The 17,832-nt window shown below is 36.7% G+C and overlaps 1 protein-coding gene across 1 annotated transcript in view; it reads left to right on the top strand.

The window, feature by feature from the left end:
* ARHGEF12 (Rho guanine nucleotide exchange factor (GEF) 12) overlaps nucleotides 1-17,832 on the top strand; it is a 190,371-nt gene that overhangs the window by 109,791 nt on the left and 62,748 nt on the right. Inside the window, exons 4-10 of the mRNA XM_006833994.1 lie at nucleotides 1,309-1,407; nucleotides 2,210-2,259; nucleotides 6,057-6,114; nucleotides 10,730-10,908; nucleotides 13,080-13,157; nucleotides 14,663-14,782; nucleotides 16,771-16,911. Of these exons, the coding sequence (XP_006834057.1) occupies nucleotides 1,309-1,407; nucleotides 2,210-2,259; nucleotides 6,057-6,114; nucleotides 10,730-10,908; nucleotides 13,080-13,157; nucleotides 14,663-14,782; nucleotides 16,771-16,911 (725 nt within the window). The remainder of the gene's footprint in view (nucleotides 1-1,308; nucleotides 1,408-2,209; nucleotides 2,260-6,056; nucleotides 6,115-10,729; nucleotides 10,909-13,079; nucleotides 13,158-14,662; nucleotides 14,783-16,770; nucleotides 16,912-17,832) is intronic.

Genomic DNA, 17,832 nt, shown 5'->3' on the forward strand with positions numbered 1-17,832 from the left:
GAGGGGACCTGACCACTTGCCTTGATGGCTCCCAGGTGAACAGCTTACTTGTTTTTGTAGTAGTGAAGACAGCAATTATTGTTTCTGATTTTTCCTGCTGGTCTTTATTTCAAGAAGTATCTTCTGTTTTTCTAGCCACTCCAGGCTGGTCTGCTTGTCCTTTCAAGTGGAAATTTCCCACCTCAGAAGATTCTGGATGGGGTTCGGGATTCTACCTATGGTCTTATGCAATGCAAAGTCTTCACAGGAAGCCTCTTTCACTGGGCAAGTTCTAGCCCCATTTTAGGTATTCCAGTTAGTTATAGGCTGAAGACAGACTTACAAGCTTTCTATGGTGAAGATCATGGCTTTTTAAGTAAAATATTTATTTGGAAGATGTTTTTCTTATCTAATTGGCTTTTTACTTGTGCTATTTTATATGTTCTTGTACATTGATTTTTTTTGTAAAACAGATTCTGCAAAGTCAATAATACGTACTAAGTCTCTGGCTAACACAGAGTTCAGGATTTTCAGAGACGTTTGCAATAAAACAGTCCTGGCTACTAATCAAGGTTATAGAAAGGGAAATCCCTTTTCCTTTGGTTGGGGCCCTCTGTCTTACCTTGCCTTGACAGCTTTCGTTTGCTGTTAACTAGAAGAAAAACAAACTCCCCTTTAGGAATCAGGTAAGTATATAAAATAGATGAAAGAAATGGTTGATCTCATAGGTTCTTTATCTTTTCTACCTTTTTCTCCTTTCAGTTTAATTTTTTCTGTGAGCCAGATTATTTCTTCCCTTTGAACACTTCCTTTTTCCTTTTCCTCCTGTGATAAGAGCTACACTGGAAACACCTCCTTTCTTCTTAGAGTGTAGTTTTTTTTAGTGTATTTTCTTAAGAATGAGACTTGATTTCCCCAGAATTAGCCATAGAATGCACTTAGCCTAATGCTTCAAAATGTTTGATACCAAAATATTAGACACCAGTTAAGGTACTAAAAGCATAGTTTGGTGGAGGAGAAGTTTACATTACAGATAAATAGGGTAGAAATGAATGGACCTTCTTTATAACTGTATTACCGTTAATACTTCAGTCTTCCTAGTGTGCCATCATATTTTTGATCTTGCAGCAATTCTACCCTACCTCTATAGTGAGAAATCAATATTCCTGACTCTGCAGTATTGTGCTTGTTTAGTTTTTGGGATTACCATTCTTGTTTTATATATGGGTTTCATTTGCTTCCTTATGCTTCTCCAGATAGAATACATTTCTTTACTAATTCGTAATGTCTTTTTCTTTTTCCTCTTTCTGCCCTGTGGTTCTCCTACAGGTCTTGTTCAACGTTGTGTGATAATCCAGAAGGATGACAATGGATTTGGGCTGACAGTCAGTGGAGACAATCCAGTCTTTGTACAGTCTGTCAAAGAAGGCAAGGCATTTAAAAAAATCTTCTTGTTACTTGAGAAAAAACAGCAAGAATAGAAGGGCTTGAAAACTATTTTCTTTGTTGTTGTTGTTTTTCAATAGAATAATTATGTTGATGGAGTCCTGGTATGGCCTTGTGGGCTAATGCGCTGGACTGCAAAGTCATTTGAACTACAAGGTCGGTGGTTCAAGCTCACCAGCTGCTCCTTGGAAACCCTATTTAAGGTCACTATGGGTCAGAACCAACTCGATGGCACTTGACAACAACAATTATGTAGATTTCAAGTTATAAGGACTTCTGTGCTAGATTTGTCTTTTGTATCATAGCTGAAGGCATGAATTCACCACAGTAAATTTTGTTTGTACTTTACAGAAAGAAAATAGTTATTAAATAGTTTTTAGAAATCATATGATACTTTTAAAAGTTGTTAGTTTATGAAACTTCATTTCTTTATGACATCAGGGATATTTTGATAGATAAATATTAAAGAAACGGGTTATAAGCTCAAAAATAAGAATTCCTTTCCCAAAACAATAATATTTTTTGCTTTTTCCATATATTAAATACCTCTTGTGTATTGAAGAAGTTACTTTTTATGTCAAATTCACAGTTGATTTGAAGCTTAGAGTACAAAGAATCACAAAATCAGTTTGAGGTCACACATCTAGTAAGTAGAAGAGGCAGGATTTGAACCTAAATCCGTCTGACCTTACAGCCCATATTTTTAGTCACTACTTCTCTTCTAAGCAATTTTTCAGTGAATGGTAGTAAATTATATTTTTTAAATAATGAATTTATTTTATAGATGGAGCAGCGATGCGTGCTGGAGTACAGACAGGTGATCGAATCATCAAGGTAAGGACTGTTACAGAATTTATGGGAGGATTCAAAAATAATATCGTATTAGCCATAGTCTGATTTTTTTTTTTTTTTTCAAGACAAATTTTATTTAAAAAAACAGCACATTACCTGTGTTGATATTGACTAAAAAAAATAATTTTGTTTTAAAATTAATGTATCCCTTTACTGAAGAACATAATAAAAGACTTCAATAAATGAAAGCATATATTCCTGGGTAAGACAATAATTCACTCTTTTACAGATACCGCTTCACTCCAAATTAATTTATTATCAAGAAATTCCCACTAAAACATTCTAGTAGAGCTGGGGAAGTATGTTGTTACTTATCAAATAGATTATTCTTCCAGGTGAACTTTACAAAAGTATGACAATAGCTGAAGAAAAGAATGTGTTATATTTATTTGTAGGTATGCATGAGGGGGGGAGATGGTGTAGATTAATTTAAAACATGTGACTCAAGTCTAGAGATAGATCTATCAGTGTAACACAATAGAGAGGTCAGAAGTATTGATTTTCAAGTTCTTTGGGAAAGAATGGATTAGTCAATAATTAGCTTTTGAGTTAGTTTGGTGAACTTGATTACTTTAAATTAAATAACTGTATGCAAAAAAAATACAGTGAATATACTTTACAAACAAAAATAATCTGTAGACTATATTTGAAAGTTAAAAGAGTCCTGGTGGCGCTGTAGGATAAGCACTGGAATATTAACTGCAAGGTCAGTTGTTCAAACTTACCAGCTGCTCTGCAGGAGAAAGGTGAGAGTTTTTTGCTCCTATAAAGATACACAGCCTTAGAAGCCCTCTGTAGGGTTGCTATGAGTAGGAATCAATTTTATGGCAGTGGGTTTATTTTGGTTTGTTCGGTTGGGTTTTTTTCGTTATACAAAGTTAAGTGAAAAAGTATTGCTGTTAGGGTTCCAGTTCATACATTCACATGGTTATTCCAAACTAAGTATGTTTAAATATGTCTCTGCAATTAGTGGATGGCTGCAGACAAGTTCTCTCAGTAATTCTCTTGTCTTAGTTTCATTAGAGTGCCTTCAAACAAAGGTCCAATCAAAACACTGGCTTCCGAGGGAATCTGCTGGGCCAGTTGCACTCAAGACAAAGAGGTCAAAAGATTATGGTGACTGCTTTTTGGGATTCCAAAGAAAATCTTCATAGATTTTCTCCAAGGATACAGGACAATCATGGGAACTTATGAAGAATTTTTAACAATATTGAAAACTGTGTTAATGAGAATAAGGTCAGGAAGTGCTAAGGAATTTTTTTCCCATCACAACAATGTACCTACTCATTCTTTGAGGTAGCAAGCACTGTCCTAGGAGAGTTTTGATGGGAAACCTTAACCCATATAATCTGTGGCCCTGTGATCTTGTCCCTTCAGACATCTTTTTGTTTCCAAAATTTGAAGAACATATAAAAGGAACACAATATAAGTCCCTCTGGAATGTCAAAACTGCCTTTTTCACATAATATAAATCAAAGAGTGCAGAATTATTCAGAGAATTGTTGTTGTTAAGTCCCATTGAGTCAGTTCCAACCCATAGCAACCCTGTATAAGGTTTCCAAGGAGCGGCTGGTGAGTTTGAACTGCTAACCTTGCAATTCAAACCTACCTTGCAGTCTAGCACATCAACCCACAGCACCACACCAGGACTCCAGGGAAGGGTTTAAAAGATGGAAATACCACCTTCAGAAGTGTATAGACCTAGGTGAAAGATATATCAAGAAACAGAAGCTTCACACTTCGATATTTTTATTTAATAAAGGTCTCTTATTGCACTGTGGGTTAATGTGCTGGACTGCAGAGTCATTTCAACTACAAGGTTGGCAGTTCAAGCTCACCAGCCACTCCTTGGGAATTCTACACAGGGTTGCTGTGGGTTGGAACTGACTCGAAAGCACTTAACAACAACAACGGACTTAGAGCGATTTTTTTTTTTTTACGCTAACCTTCATTATCATATAATGCCCTTAAGCTATAAAGAGCAGTTATAAAAAAGAAAAGAATAAAGAGAAAAATAGAAAAAGGATTGTATTAGGCAGTGCCTCAAAGTAATAGGAATAGGTAACATTCATAAGAATATTAATCTCATTGATAACAAGTGAAAATATTAAGTGAAGAATATATTATTAATATATTTGGTGGTGATTGGTGGTGGTTGGTTATGTGCCATGGAGTCGGAACCGACTCACAGCAACCCTGTACAGGGTTTCTGAAGCTGTAAATATTTATGGGAGCAGAAAGACTCATCTTTCACCCACGGAACAGCTGGTAGTTTCAAACTGCTGACCTTAAGATTCGCAGCCCGATTCATAACTGCTACACTACCAGAGCTCCTTGTATTTGTATTTGGTAGAAATTTTAAATACTTTAAATGTGTGTAAGATGAAGATACACAAATAACAGTTCATCTGCAGCTTTTAAGAAGAATGGACTAGTTCTATGTATATATAAATAAATATAACTTGAAATATACCAATAGTACAATGGGGGGAGGGGGGGAATCTGCCTACACAAGGATCCCTGGCTGTGTGGTAGGTTATGCATTGCTTTCAAGGTTAGCAGTTTGAATCCACTAGTCACTAAGCCTTGAGAAAGATGAAGCTTTCTGCTCCCATAAAGATTTACAGCCTTGTAAAACCTATACAGGGTTGCTCTGAGTTGAAACTGACTTGATGACACATAACCACTACCACCACCACCATGTATGTTGTTGTTGTTATGTGCCATGGAGTCGGTTCCGACTCATAGTGGCCCTGTACAGGGTTTCCGAGGCTGTAAATCTTAACGGGAGCAGAAAGCCTCATCTTTCTCCCACAGAGCAGCTGGTAGTTTCGAACTGCTGACCTTGCGGTTCGCAGCCCGATTCGTAACCACTACGCTACCAGAGCTCCTTCACCACCATGTATAGATAGATTTTTTTTTTTTCCCTTTGCAGGGGAAAAAAAAAAGCCAACAACAAAACTGTTGTTACACTGTATTTCAAAAAGGGAGCTTCAGAAAAAGTTCATAGAAAGAACAGATAATGCAATTTTTCCTCAGACTTTTTTTGGCCTCTTGTAATTGTGTATGTGTCTGCATATCTGGTGTGCTCATGCTTGAAAGGTGTTTCAAAGGTTAAACATAGAGGTTAGCAGGGATCATCTATGGTGGGCATATGAAAATACTTTTGTTTATATTCTTGCAGTTGAACTTTAAAAAGTAGAATTACTCTCAGTAGGAAAAAAATTTAGATCCAAGTTTGCTATTTTTACCTTAATTTGTTTGGTTTAGTGGACACTTTGGATAACATTCTCTACATTTATTAAAAAGTAATTGTCTTTTTAAAGATTAGGTTATGATTGGAAAACTAAAAGTGAATTGAGTATTATTGTGGGAATTGGTAATATTTTATCTCTGTGATTTATTATGATTTTGATAAATCAATGAATTAATAATTAAAAGCAGTGATATCTTCTGTATTTGCAAGAGTCTTTAATTGTGCTTGGTATGTATTGTCATTTGTCCTGGGGAGTAAGTTGTAATCGCCATTAAATCGAGGCCTTGCTTTGTGCTCAAGTTGATGTGCTGCTGAGTATAATTTATAGAATATTTGAAAAGGTAAATATTGAACCAAGTATGTATGTGTGCACACACATATACCTATACACACACATATGTGTATTAATGTAGCCCATCTTAGTATAATTGGTTATAATAAGAATGATAATTCCTAAGATGAGTCAATCCATTGTCTTAATAGAATGCGTGTGACATACTATACTGCTTTCATTCTTTTCCAGGTGAATGGAACGCTGGTGACTCATTCAAACCATTTGGAGGTGGTGAAGCTAATCAAATGTAGGTGAATGTTATCTCCAGTTTTAAGTGTTTTCTGAAACTCTTAAAGTACAGGTCAACAAACTTTCAGTAATGAATCAGATAGTAAATAAGGTTTGTGAGCTAACTGGTCAACTACCCAAGGAGCTTTGTGGCACAGTGATTAAACTGAAGGGTTGGCTGTTTGAACCACCAGCTATTCAAGAAAGATGTGGCAGTGTGCTTCCATAAAGATTTACAACCTTGAAAATCCTATTAGGCAATTCTACTCAGTCCTGTAGGGTCACTATGAGTTGGAATCAACTCAGCAGCAACTTAATTACTTAATTTTGTCATCGTAGAGCGAAAACAGCCATAAAAAATATATAATGGTCCTGACTTTTCCTAGAAAACGATTTAAAGAAACAGTGTGGGGGCTGCATTTAGCTGATTGTGGATCCCTAGATTAATGGAAGTCTTAAGTGAATGCTTTTATTTTTTTATTTTAATGTTTTGATTTGAATTATGTAGGAGAATACTAGCTTTACATTCATCTTATCGTATATCGTTTCATTGCCATGGTTACAGTCCCCTCCATGCATCATCAAACAACCAAAGGATATACCTTGCAAGCCGCCGCCCCTCGGTCATCAGCAAACAGTCCCTCTCCCTCTCGGCCTAAAGTCCCCAGCCGCTCCATCTCTCCACATCATCGTCTCTGCCTCCATCTCTGGCGTCACTGCTTCTCTGGGTAGGATCCTGCTCTCCGCTCTTCTCCCTTGATGGTCCCAGGGACCTCCACTCCTAGACTGCAAAGTCAGTCACTCCCCTCATTTGGTACAAAATGTGTGCCTTTACATTTCCAACACTCAGAATCAGTTCTGATAACAATTATTCACTATTGTATCATAGAGACCTATCTTTATCTCCTTTCATCAGCCCTGCCCAGACAGATTGGATACTACTCAGTGGAGATTCTCCCTTCCTCCACACCCTCTGGATCTAGGCTCCTTCCTGAAAGCTTGTGAGCCAGTTACTTCTTACCTTTTTAGCCCCCCCCCCCCCATTTTGGGTAGCCACTGTCCAAGTTGCTCATACCTGTCTACTCTTTGTATGGAGGGGGGTGGGAATGATCCTTGCTGTAAAGATTTGTTCCCTCTTTTGAGCTACTGCATCTATAGGTGTAGGTCAAGTTCATCAAATTGTATCAGATTACTTTTTTCCCTCTTCTTTCTTCTTCTAGTTAAGCTCTGATCATCTGGCCTTTGAAGCCAGGTCAAGTGGGTATTATCTGCAAGTGTGGGTATTCTTGTACATATGCCCTCTCTTCTTATCAGCTGGACACTTCACTCTCCACTCTAGTCCTCTGTGGCTATGTCACTGACTCTGGGCCCAAGAGTCCCCAGCTCTTGCCACACTGCTGGCCAACAAGGTTTCCACCCGGGTTCACAGGAGTCTATTGAACGTAGTAGGGATTAGCTCGCAGAATGCTTTTATTTTACAAATGATTATCTTCTGTTAATTTCATATACCAGGAAACTTCAAAAAGTTCATTGAAAAATTGAAAGATAATGGATTTTTTCCACAAACATTTGAAGCTCCTTCATATGTAGTTCAATATTATAGTCATATTAAAATCATATTAAAATCGTATATATGAAAGAGATGCATAAATCAACTGAGAGGGAGGAGGCTGTTAAATTAGATACAGTGGTCTGATGAGCTGAAATGAAGCTTTGAAAAATCATTTAGCATAATCATTTTCTCCCAGACAAGTAAATATTTAAATAATTCAGGTCGTGTTCTTCTCTTGGAAGTCTCCAGGGTCTAAGAATTTTTGATTGTCATCAAAACTTTCCAGTAGAGGCTAATGTTCTCCCATGTAAACTTTCACATAATTCACAATAAAACATTTAAAACAAAACAAAACAAAAAAATTTTCCAGTAGAGTACAACTAAGAGGCTTCTTTGCTGCCAAGCTGAATCACTGAACTCTTCCTATTTCTTTTTACTGAGTAAGCAGCTTTAGAATACATTCATTAAACAAATTTCTTATTTCTTAAGTTCAGCAATGCTGAATTCCTTTACCTGTTATTCAGATTACCAGTGCTCTAAATTATCATTTAGATTTTGTTTTTAAACCTTGTTAAAATTTTTGAAGAAATGTGATAATTAAAAATTAGATCTCCATACTTGAATAAATATATAATAAACTTTAAATACAAAAATACATAATAAATCTGATTACTTATTTAATGAGATTTGTGACTTACAGATTTTTATGTGCTGCATAAATATGATGGTATATGATAATAGAAATACTATATGCCTGGTACCTAACTCTTACAGAGTATATAAAATAAGATTTTTCCTTTAGCTTTCTGGGTTATATTTTTAGTTCATCCTATGTGGTGCTGTAGGATAAGCACTGGACTGCTAACCACAAACTGTCTCTTGAAAACCCTGTGCAGGGTTGTTATGAGTTAGAACTGACTCGACAGCCTTTAACAACAACAATTTTGCTTCAAAAATTCACAAACCTTAGCCTTCAGGACCCTGGACACCCAAAAGAACTAGATGATGACCAGTTCCCATTACCAATTATTCTGTAAGGGATCACATTAAAAGGTCCTGGACAGAGTGGGAGAAAAATGTGGCACAAAACTCAAAATCATGTAAAACACCAGACTTATTCGTCTGATGGAAAATGGTGGAACCCCTGAGACTATGACCCTTAGTTGTCTTCAGGCTTAGAACTAAAATTTCCCGCATGGATCACTTTTCAGGCAAGCAACAGGACAGGTCATTAAGGTGAACAGTAACATCAGGGAGATACACACTCCTTAGAGCAACCAACCATATGGGATTAAAAGGGCAGCAGTTGCCCAGGGACAAAGCTGTGAAGGCAGCAAGGGATAGAAAAGAAGAGGAATGGAAACGGCAAACAAAGGGAGAAAGTGGGAAGAGGACTGTTGGCATTGTGGGGATTGTAATCAATGTCACGAATCAAAATGTACATGAATTGTTGAGTGTAAAACCAATTTTCTCTATAAACTTTCACTCAAATTACAATAAAAAGATTTAAAAAATTAAATCCTAGGACTTTAGCAACTGTTTTGTTTTGTTTTTCAGCAGCCAGAGCTTATACTTAGAAGTTGAGCATAAAACATTCTGAGAATCCAAAACCAAATATAAATTTGATGTGAAGGAGCTCTGGTAGCGTAGTGGTTATGAATTGGGCTGTTAATCTCACGGTCAGCAGTTTGAAATTACCAGCTGTTCCGCTGGAGAAAGATGCTCCCATAAAGATTTACAGCCTCAGAAACCTTGTACAAGGTCGCTCTGAGTCGGAACCGACTCCACGGCACATGACAACGACAACAAAACCTGTGTATTATAAAAGAATCCTCCATGTCTTACATTTTAATGCATATTTTAGAAACGATAAAAGTGGTTTCAACTCAAAAACAGTTTAGTAAGTGCAAATATAGCATTTGTGATCATTGTAACATTGAGTATAACAATAATAGTTTTTAGAACCCTAGAAAACAGAACCAGGCAGTGTTTCATTCTGTTGTGTATGAGGTCCTTGTGAGTCAGTACCTAACAACACCACAGTGAAGTGATTACTGTTTATAATATTGACTGTGAGTTTCATGTTGTTGTTAAGTGCCATCGAGTCAGTTCTGACCCAGAGCAGCCCTGTATTGGGTTTCCTAGGAGCGGTTGGTAAGCATGAACTGCCAACCTTATGGTTAAAATCGACTTTGTGGTCCAGTGCATAAACCCACAGCACCATACTGGCACCCCATAAGTTCTATAGGCGTGTTCAAGTGGGAGATAAGTGTGAAATGTATTTAAAAGTTCTGTTCATTAAGGAAGTTTAATCATATCTTGAAAGTCTCATTTCTTGGTAAATAATAACTATCTGTTGTTGAGTCTTTCCGATGATAAATTTTCCTTTCTGGAATTTTTTTTTCCTGTAATATGCCTAGTGAATTTGTCTCGTATGTCTTTTAAATTTTTTAAATGACAATTCTATTTATTGACTTTTCCCTGTTTTTGTGGGATCTTTTTTCAAAAAATTATTTTTTTGTTTGTGTTCATTTAAAATTGTATCATTAGATCCCAGAATGAGTTAAATCTGCCCAATTACTAGTTAGTTTCATCTTAAAATTAGTTTCATTTTAAAAATTTGCATTCAGAAAATTAACAGAGCATAGCCATTAGTAGATAGTTGATAGTAACTCGCTCTTCTCAAAATTAAAAGACAGAAACAGCAACTTCTTAGGGTTCAAATTTTTTTCTTTATGCTCTTATGTAAGATGTGATTTTAGGAGTAGAAATTTGTTGGATGGAGTCCTGGTGTGACACTGTAGGATAAGCACTGGATTGCTAACCACAGGGTTGGCAGTTCAAATCTAACACCATTCCTATGAGTTGGTCACTTTGAGTTGGAACTGACTCAACAGCACACAGCAACACCAACAATTTGCTATCTGAAAATGATAATTTTTCTGTAGAGAAATTGTTCACAGCTGATGAGGCTTTCTCACATACCTGGATCATTTAGAATGTAGGACAGCATTAGAACTGTCAAAAATTAGTGAAATGATATTTTCTTGACAATGTTCTTTTTCCATCTTTCCACCTCAAGCTGGTTCCTATGTAGCTCTCACTGTTCAGGGACGCCCACCTGGGTCGCCCCAGATTCCACTAGCTGATCCTGAAGTAGAGCCATCAGCCCTTGGACGTATGTCTCCTATCATGACATCTCCTCATTCACCTGGAGCATCTGGGAATATGGAACGGATCACTAGTCCTGTGCTCATGGGGGTAAGAGCAGGAGTGTTTCTTAGGAAATGCTCAGTTGAACAGTGATATCTTTACTTTTTTTGCTTTATGTTAAGAGTTTTGAAGTGCTGGGCTGTTACACAAATTCTGTATTCTAGAAAACAATTTTCTGACTAAATACTCCATAGTGACTTAGAATGATTATACAGACGATGTAGAGTATTGGGATAGCAGGCTTAATTCAACAAATAATAAACACCTACCATGGTGTGGCACTGTTGGATCAGAATTGGACTGTTAGAGCCACAAGGTCAGTAGTTCAAACCAACCAGCTGCTCCTTGGAAACCGTGTACATGGTCTCTATGAGTTGGAACCAACTTGACAGCAGTTAACAACAACAGCAAAATCGTTATCTTAGAAAGTGTGCTTTAAGAGGACAAGAACTTTTTGTTCATTTTTGTTTACTGGTGTGCCCTCAATGTCTACACTATATTTTGGGTAGTCATTTAATAAACTTTTGTTGAGTGAATTTGAGTTAGGCGTATGCAAAGACAGGATGTAGACATGATGGGGGAAAGAATAATAAGTTCTGTGAGGAAGAAGGAGTCATATCCAGTTGTGATAAAGAAGAACTTTATAGAAAGCTGCTAATTAAATTGAGCCTCGGAAAACAGGTAGCATTTAAGAGTTAGAGATGAGAGGAAGGCAACCCAGGGAGAGGGAATAGAGTAAACTAAGATAAAGAGTCTAGAAAACAACACGTATTTTTAGGGAGTAGCCAGGACTTTTCTTTGGTTGGTGCAGTGGTGCTTATTAAGGATGCATGCCGAGGGAGATGGGCTTGAAAGCAGTAAATTTACTGTTCATTTTGGACAATCTCACTTTGCATGTAACTGGGTAGGCAGAATCCATTGACATTTTTTCTGAACAAGAGAGTGATGTGATCTTGCCATGGTTTTAGGAACTAATGTGATCAAACAGGTTGTGAGACAAGGAGTGTTGGTGAGAGGTGAGTTTTAGGGCTCTTTCCTCATACTTAAGGTAGGAGGTACTGGAAACTTGAACCATGCATGGAAGTTGATAATGAAAACCCACATAGGGAAAGTATAAAATATTGTACTTATGGAAACTTCATTTCTTACATGCAGGCGATTTCGCCATTTAATACCAATTATTGAATGTTCTCTTGAACCCAGTTTAGTAAAAGTGAAATACAAGAGTAAGTAAAAAAAAAAGTATTGCTGCTAGGTTTCCAGTTCATGCCTGCACAGGTTTATTCAAAACAAAAATGTGTTTAAACATGTCTTGGGATCAGTAGATGACTTCAGACAAGTTCTCTTAGTAACATCCTTGTCTTAAGACTTCAAAAAAAGGATACTTTTTGTGCCATGGGGTAAAAAAATTTTTTTCAGGTGAGGGCTAGTATCAAATTTGTAACAAAACTCAAGTGGACAACTTCCCAAATTATTGAAGCTTTGCAACAAATTTACAGGAATGCCCACACAAAACAACAGTTTTTAGATAGATCAAATATTTTAAAGGAGGTCAGTAAGACCTCAAATATGAGCAAAGAAAGCAGAGAGGTCAGCTCAGAAGGTTATGGCAACTTTAGGGGTGGGGGCGCTTGAAAGTGGGTAATCTTGAGATTTTCTTGAAGGACACAGGATAATCATGGGAATTTATTATGAAAAGTTGTTATGAAACTGAGAACTGCATTGGTGAGAAAAAAGCCAAGGAAGTTGTGCAAAGACATTTTTCCCATAGCAACGGCATACTAGCTCATCCTTCAGAGGGCAACAGGAGCGACCCTCTGAAAATTGTGTTGAGAAACGTAACTCCACCTACCTTACATCTCTGATCTTGCCCCTTTTGAATTCATTTTATTCCCCAAACTCAAAGAACTTTAAAAAGGAACACAATTTGAGTCCCTTGAGGATGCCAAAGCTGCCAAGCTGATGTGGTGTAAATTGAAGATCACAGCATTCTTTGGGGAAGGATTAGTGAGAAGGAAACACCCCCTTCAGAAGTGTATAGACCTAGATGGGAGGATAGCTAAAGTCTGTTTTCATACCTTCCAGGAATAAAGAAAACTCAAGTAGTTATTGAAAACTGGAACTGAGAACATTGTGGCTCTCATTTTTTCTATTTATTTTAGCTTTCATTTTTCTGTATTGATTCTTAATTTATTTCCTTTTTTAAAAACTTTTTCTAGGAGGAAAACAATGTGGTTCATAACCAGAAAGTAGAAATTTTGAGAAAAATGTTACAGAAAGAACAGGAGCGACTACAGGTATTGAATTAGAACCGGGGCTGCGTACAGGCCTTTAGGAATGTGCGTTGGCAAGTTACATTGGTATTTACCTGAATTGTAATCAGGTAGTATTGGAGTCAATGCTGTGTATTTTGTTGTTGCTAAGAATATACAGCAAACATACACCAATTCAACTATTTCTGCAATTCAGTAATATTGATTCGTTCTTCGAGCTGTGCACCCATTCTCCCCCTCCTTTTCTAAGTTCTTCCTCCTCTATTACCGTAAACTCACTGCACCCCACCCCATAAGATTTTCATCTAATCTTTCAAGTTGCTGTTGTCAGTTTGATCCCATATAAACCAAAACCCACTGCATTTAAGTTGATAACAACTCATAGCAGCATTATAGGACAGAGTAGAACTGCTATAGGATTTCCAAGCCTGTAAATCTTTATGGAGGTACTACCACATATTTCTGCTGCAGAGCAGCTTGTGGGTTCAAACTTCTGCCCTTTTAAGTTAGGAACCCAGTGCTTAACCTACTACATACACCACAAGAGCAATATCTGTTTCCATAGAGATAGTTCTTAAAAGAACTTAGTGCTCAAAGCAGACATTTTCTGCTACTTAAGCAAAATTTATGTTTGGTTTTAAGAAGACTTCCAAGAGTATTATTGGTTTTATTTTTAAAGATTATCTCAGGGAAGTAGTTTTTGGAGTTTATACAATCACCATGACTCCAGAAAGTGTGAAATCCACGAGAGTTTGAATATGGAGGGAGCTTGAAGAAATTATGCTAAGTATAAGTCAGTCACAAAAGGACAGAAATTGTGTGACCTAACTTACATAAAAGACAAGAAAAGGCAAATATATCCAGACCAAACCTTATTAATGGTTACCAGGGGCGGGAGGAGTGGGGGGAGAAGAGGGGTGAAAGAATATGAAAAAAGCTGAATTAAGGGTAGGGTTGTACAGCTGATTATTGTAATTACTATCTGTTAGTTGTATACCTGTAAAAAGTTAAATTGACAAAAGTCTAATAGATAAAGAAAAAACGAAACAAAAGACAGTAGCTGTTGAAGCTGCTTATAAGTTTGTAACCTCATGGGACTTGGTTCAGTGGTTTGGAGGATCAGAGTCATAGTTTTATGGGATGTCCCAATTAAATGGCCTAATAATGTGTTACGTGTTTTTGTTCTGCCTCCGACTTTGTTCTACATAGTGCCTGGGTCTTAGAAGCTTGTAAGCAGACATCCCAAAGCATGTTAGCTGGTATCTATTGCCTCCATGAGCAACTGCCTTCTTTGTTATGAGACCAGAAGAACTAGATGGTGCCCAGATACCATTACTGAATGTTTTGGTTTTTTTTTTCCTCCATTACTGAATGTTTTGATCAGTGATTCTATACAAGATTTTTGATCAAAAAAGGGGGAAATGCTGTCATCTATTTTGTTGAAAGGGTGCTATGTATGTTTATCTAATGGATTTTTGCTATTTTTTATTGTTTGTAAGTAATTCTCAAAATGTTTTATAACTTTTCAGGTATTGCAGGAAGATTACAACCGGACACCTGCCCAAAGATTGCTAAAAGAGATCCAGGAAACTAAGAAGCACATTCCCCAACTACAAGAGCAGTTATCCAAAGCCACAGGTTCTGCTCAGGTAGCATCACTATTAGAAGGGCTACTCAACTTTTTGCAGGAGAAATTTCTTCTGGGTCTGTGCCAGAGAATATTTAACTTTTTAAAAAGTTATTTTTCATAGCATAGGGCAGCAGGATGTCCTGTGTAGGATGTTACAGAAATAATGATGAAAAGAAATGTGGGCTTCTAATTGTTTGCTTGCTCATGATATCATGTTTCTTTGTTCTATAAAAATTTAAGAAACAATTGGATGCTTTTGCTTTGATGTGAACCAACTACTAAAATGTGCTTAATAACTTTTTGTGACTAATTCTGCCATTTTGAAACAGAATGGCAATTGATGTGCTTTTAAGTAGGGATTTAATATTTTATGAAATGACATTCTCTTATTTAATCTTCAGTACAACTCTTTGATTTTAAGTTCTATTTTTCTCCCTATTTTATGTACATATAAATTGACTTCGATTAAATTAAATGACTTGTTCAAGATTATGTAGCTCAAACCCAGTCGGATAATTTCAGACTACATTCACATTCTTAATGACTGTGCTTGTACTATAATTTTAAATAGCATTTGCTACATAGGTATTATAAGTTATAGAGATAATGGTCTCATTAGAAAAAAGGGGGGAAAAAAACAACTCAGCATTTACATGTCAATCAGATTCACATTCTATAATTCTCAGATTTGAGATATGAAAAGAAATTTTAATTATAAGTTCCACATAACTCCTTAAAGCTAAATGGGTATGCCATTTAAAATGGGTAAAAGCTATTTTATCACAGTTCCTGAGTTAGGTCTATAGGTGAAAGCCACAGATTCGTAGAATTTAAAGGATTATTTTGAGATCATCAGCCTAATCCTGATCGTTTTCAGTTACAAAATCATGTTATAGTTGAGAAAACTGGGGCCTAGATAGGTTAAGTGACTTATATGTGGGGACATAGTTTATAAATTCTCCTGACTTCCTTGCTTTGTATACTTTTCAGTACACATTATTCACTGCTTTTTTTTTTCATAACTTTTAAGTCTCACTGTCCAATTTTTACTATTATGCTTCAGTTATGTGGACAGTTGAACAAAGACAATATTGTTAACCTGCTTGAATAGTAAAATTGTGGTTCCTGATCTATAAGCAGGGACCTGGTGATACACTAAGTACTTGAATGCTAACTGAAAGTTGGCCATTTGAACCCGCTAGCCACTCCATGGGACAAAGATGTTGCAGTCTGCTTCTGTAAAGATTGACAGCCTTGGAAACCCTATAGGGCAGTTCTACTTTGTCCTACAAGATTTCTGTGAGTAGGAATTGACTTACCAGCAGTGGATTTTTTTTTTTTTTTTTTTTCCTACTCTAAAAACATATATACTCTAAAAGAATTTATGTGGTAGCATTGTATCCTAAAATTGGCAATTTATTGGAATTATGAATGATTGGCAGCAGCTAACCATAATTAGTGTTTTTGTTGTTCAATGCTATTGAGTCAGTTCCGCCTCATAGAGACCCTGTGCACAACAGAGAGAAACACTGCCTGTCTGGTCCTGCACCACCCTCCTAGTTGTTATGTTTGAGCCTATTGCTGCTGCACTGTGTCAGTTCTTGTTGGGAGTCTTTCTCTTTTCGCTTAAATTCTGATTATGCTATAACTAGAAGTTATAGAATAATTTAATCTTAAGGGATTAAAACTAGGAAGCAGAAATATAAATTACATAAGTTGATAAACTGTGTGATCTTTTTTGTTATATTTAGAAGTTTAGCTTATATTCTCTTAACTCAAATATCACTTTCTGTCTGTCTGTAAGATCATGCCATTATAGAATTTGTAGTTATGCTGTTCACCTTTAGAGTTTAAAGCATTCTCAATCACACCAAAGTGTCCAACTTTGAACAAGTTTCCATTTAGATTGTCATATGACTCAATTTCTTGTATGCATTTAGTAATGCATTTAGTAATGAAGGTTGTTCATTTGCTTTAATGTGTTTGTGTTTCTTCTGTCTGTTTTAGGATGGAGCTGTATTTATACCCGCCAGACCCATATGTGATGCACTAACAGTCAGTGAGGTCGAAGCAGAACCTGCTGATGGACTGGGCAGAATTGACTCTAGCAGTGGAGAGGGTTCTCGGCCTAGTAGTGACAATGCAGATGTAAGTGTTCTGCATCTTCATCTTCTTGTGTTCTTTCTCACAGCTCCTTGCTAGATTGGATTTTAAATTATGTGAATTAAACTCCTATTAATATTTGTAATCATCATCTTTAATATTAACGATTGGATGAGCAGGGATTCTGGACACTGTCTACAAAAATCAAACCACACCCACTGCCATTGAATGGATTCCAAGTCATAGGACCGCATGGAACTGTTCTGCAGGGTTTCTGAGACTGAAATCTTTACAGAAGCTGACTGCCTCATCTTTCTTCTGCGGAGTGGTTGCTGGGTTCAAACTGTGTACTTGGTTAGCTGTTCAGTGCTTTAACCCACTGTATCACCATGGCTCCTTGGACACTGTGTATGAACTTTTAATTTCAGAGTTCACTTTTTCCCTTGGATACCATTGTCAAATGTTTCTTTTGAGGGGATGGAATTTCCCAGCTGGGATCTTGTTTGTGGATGGAGAAGTTAATAAAGTCAATGCTTTTTAGTGAACCGAGGAGCCCAAGTGTTGGTATCTTTAAGAGCATGTTAATATTTCATTTGTGGTCAGAGTGACTCAGTCTTGAATCATGGGACACTTTGTCATTACAAAGAGGAAAAGCTTTAGTCCTGTTAGATAATCTACAGTTAATAACCCATGTTTATTAACAGCTCTTTCTTGATTAACCCAGAAACTGCCTAATGGATATGGGTATTTGTCAGGAAGGTGATAATAAAATATCCTAAATTGACTATGATGGAGCACTATTGTCATAGGAATAATGAAAAGTTGAATTCAGTGTTATTTACTCAGAAGTACTTTTAAGTAGCACACAGCAATAGCAATAATGACTTGAAAATACATCAGCCTCTTTAAAGTAATGGGGGAAGTAGTCTAAGCCAATGATTTTAAAACTGTGGGTCATGAAATCAA

This window comes from Chrysochloris asiatica, unplaced genomic scaffold (genome assembly GCF_000296735.1).
Source record: "Chrysochloris asiatica unplaced genomic scaffold, ChrAsi1.0 scaffold00008, whole genome shotgun sequence".
In the NCBI taxonomy this organism is placed as follows: domain Eukaryota; kingdom Metazoa; phylum Chordata; class Mammalia; order Afrosoricida; family Chrysochloridae; genus Chrysochloris; species Chrysochloris asiatica.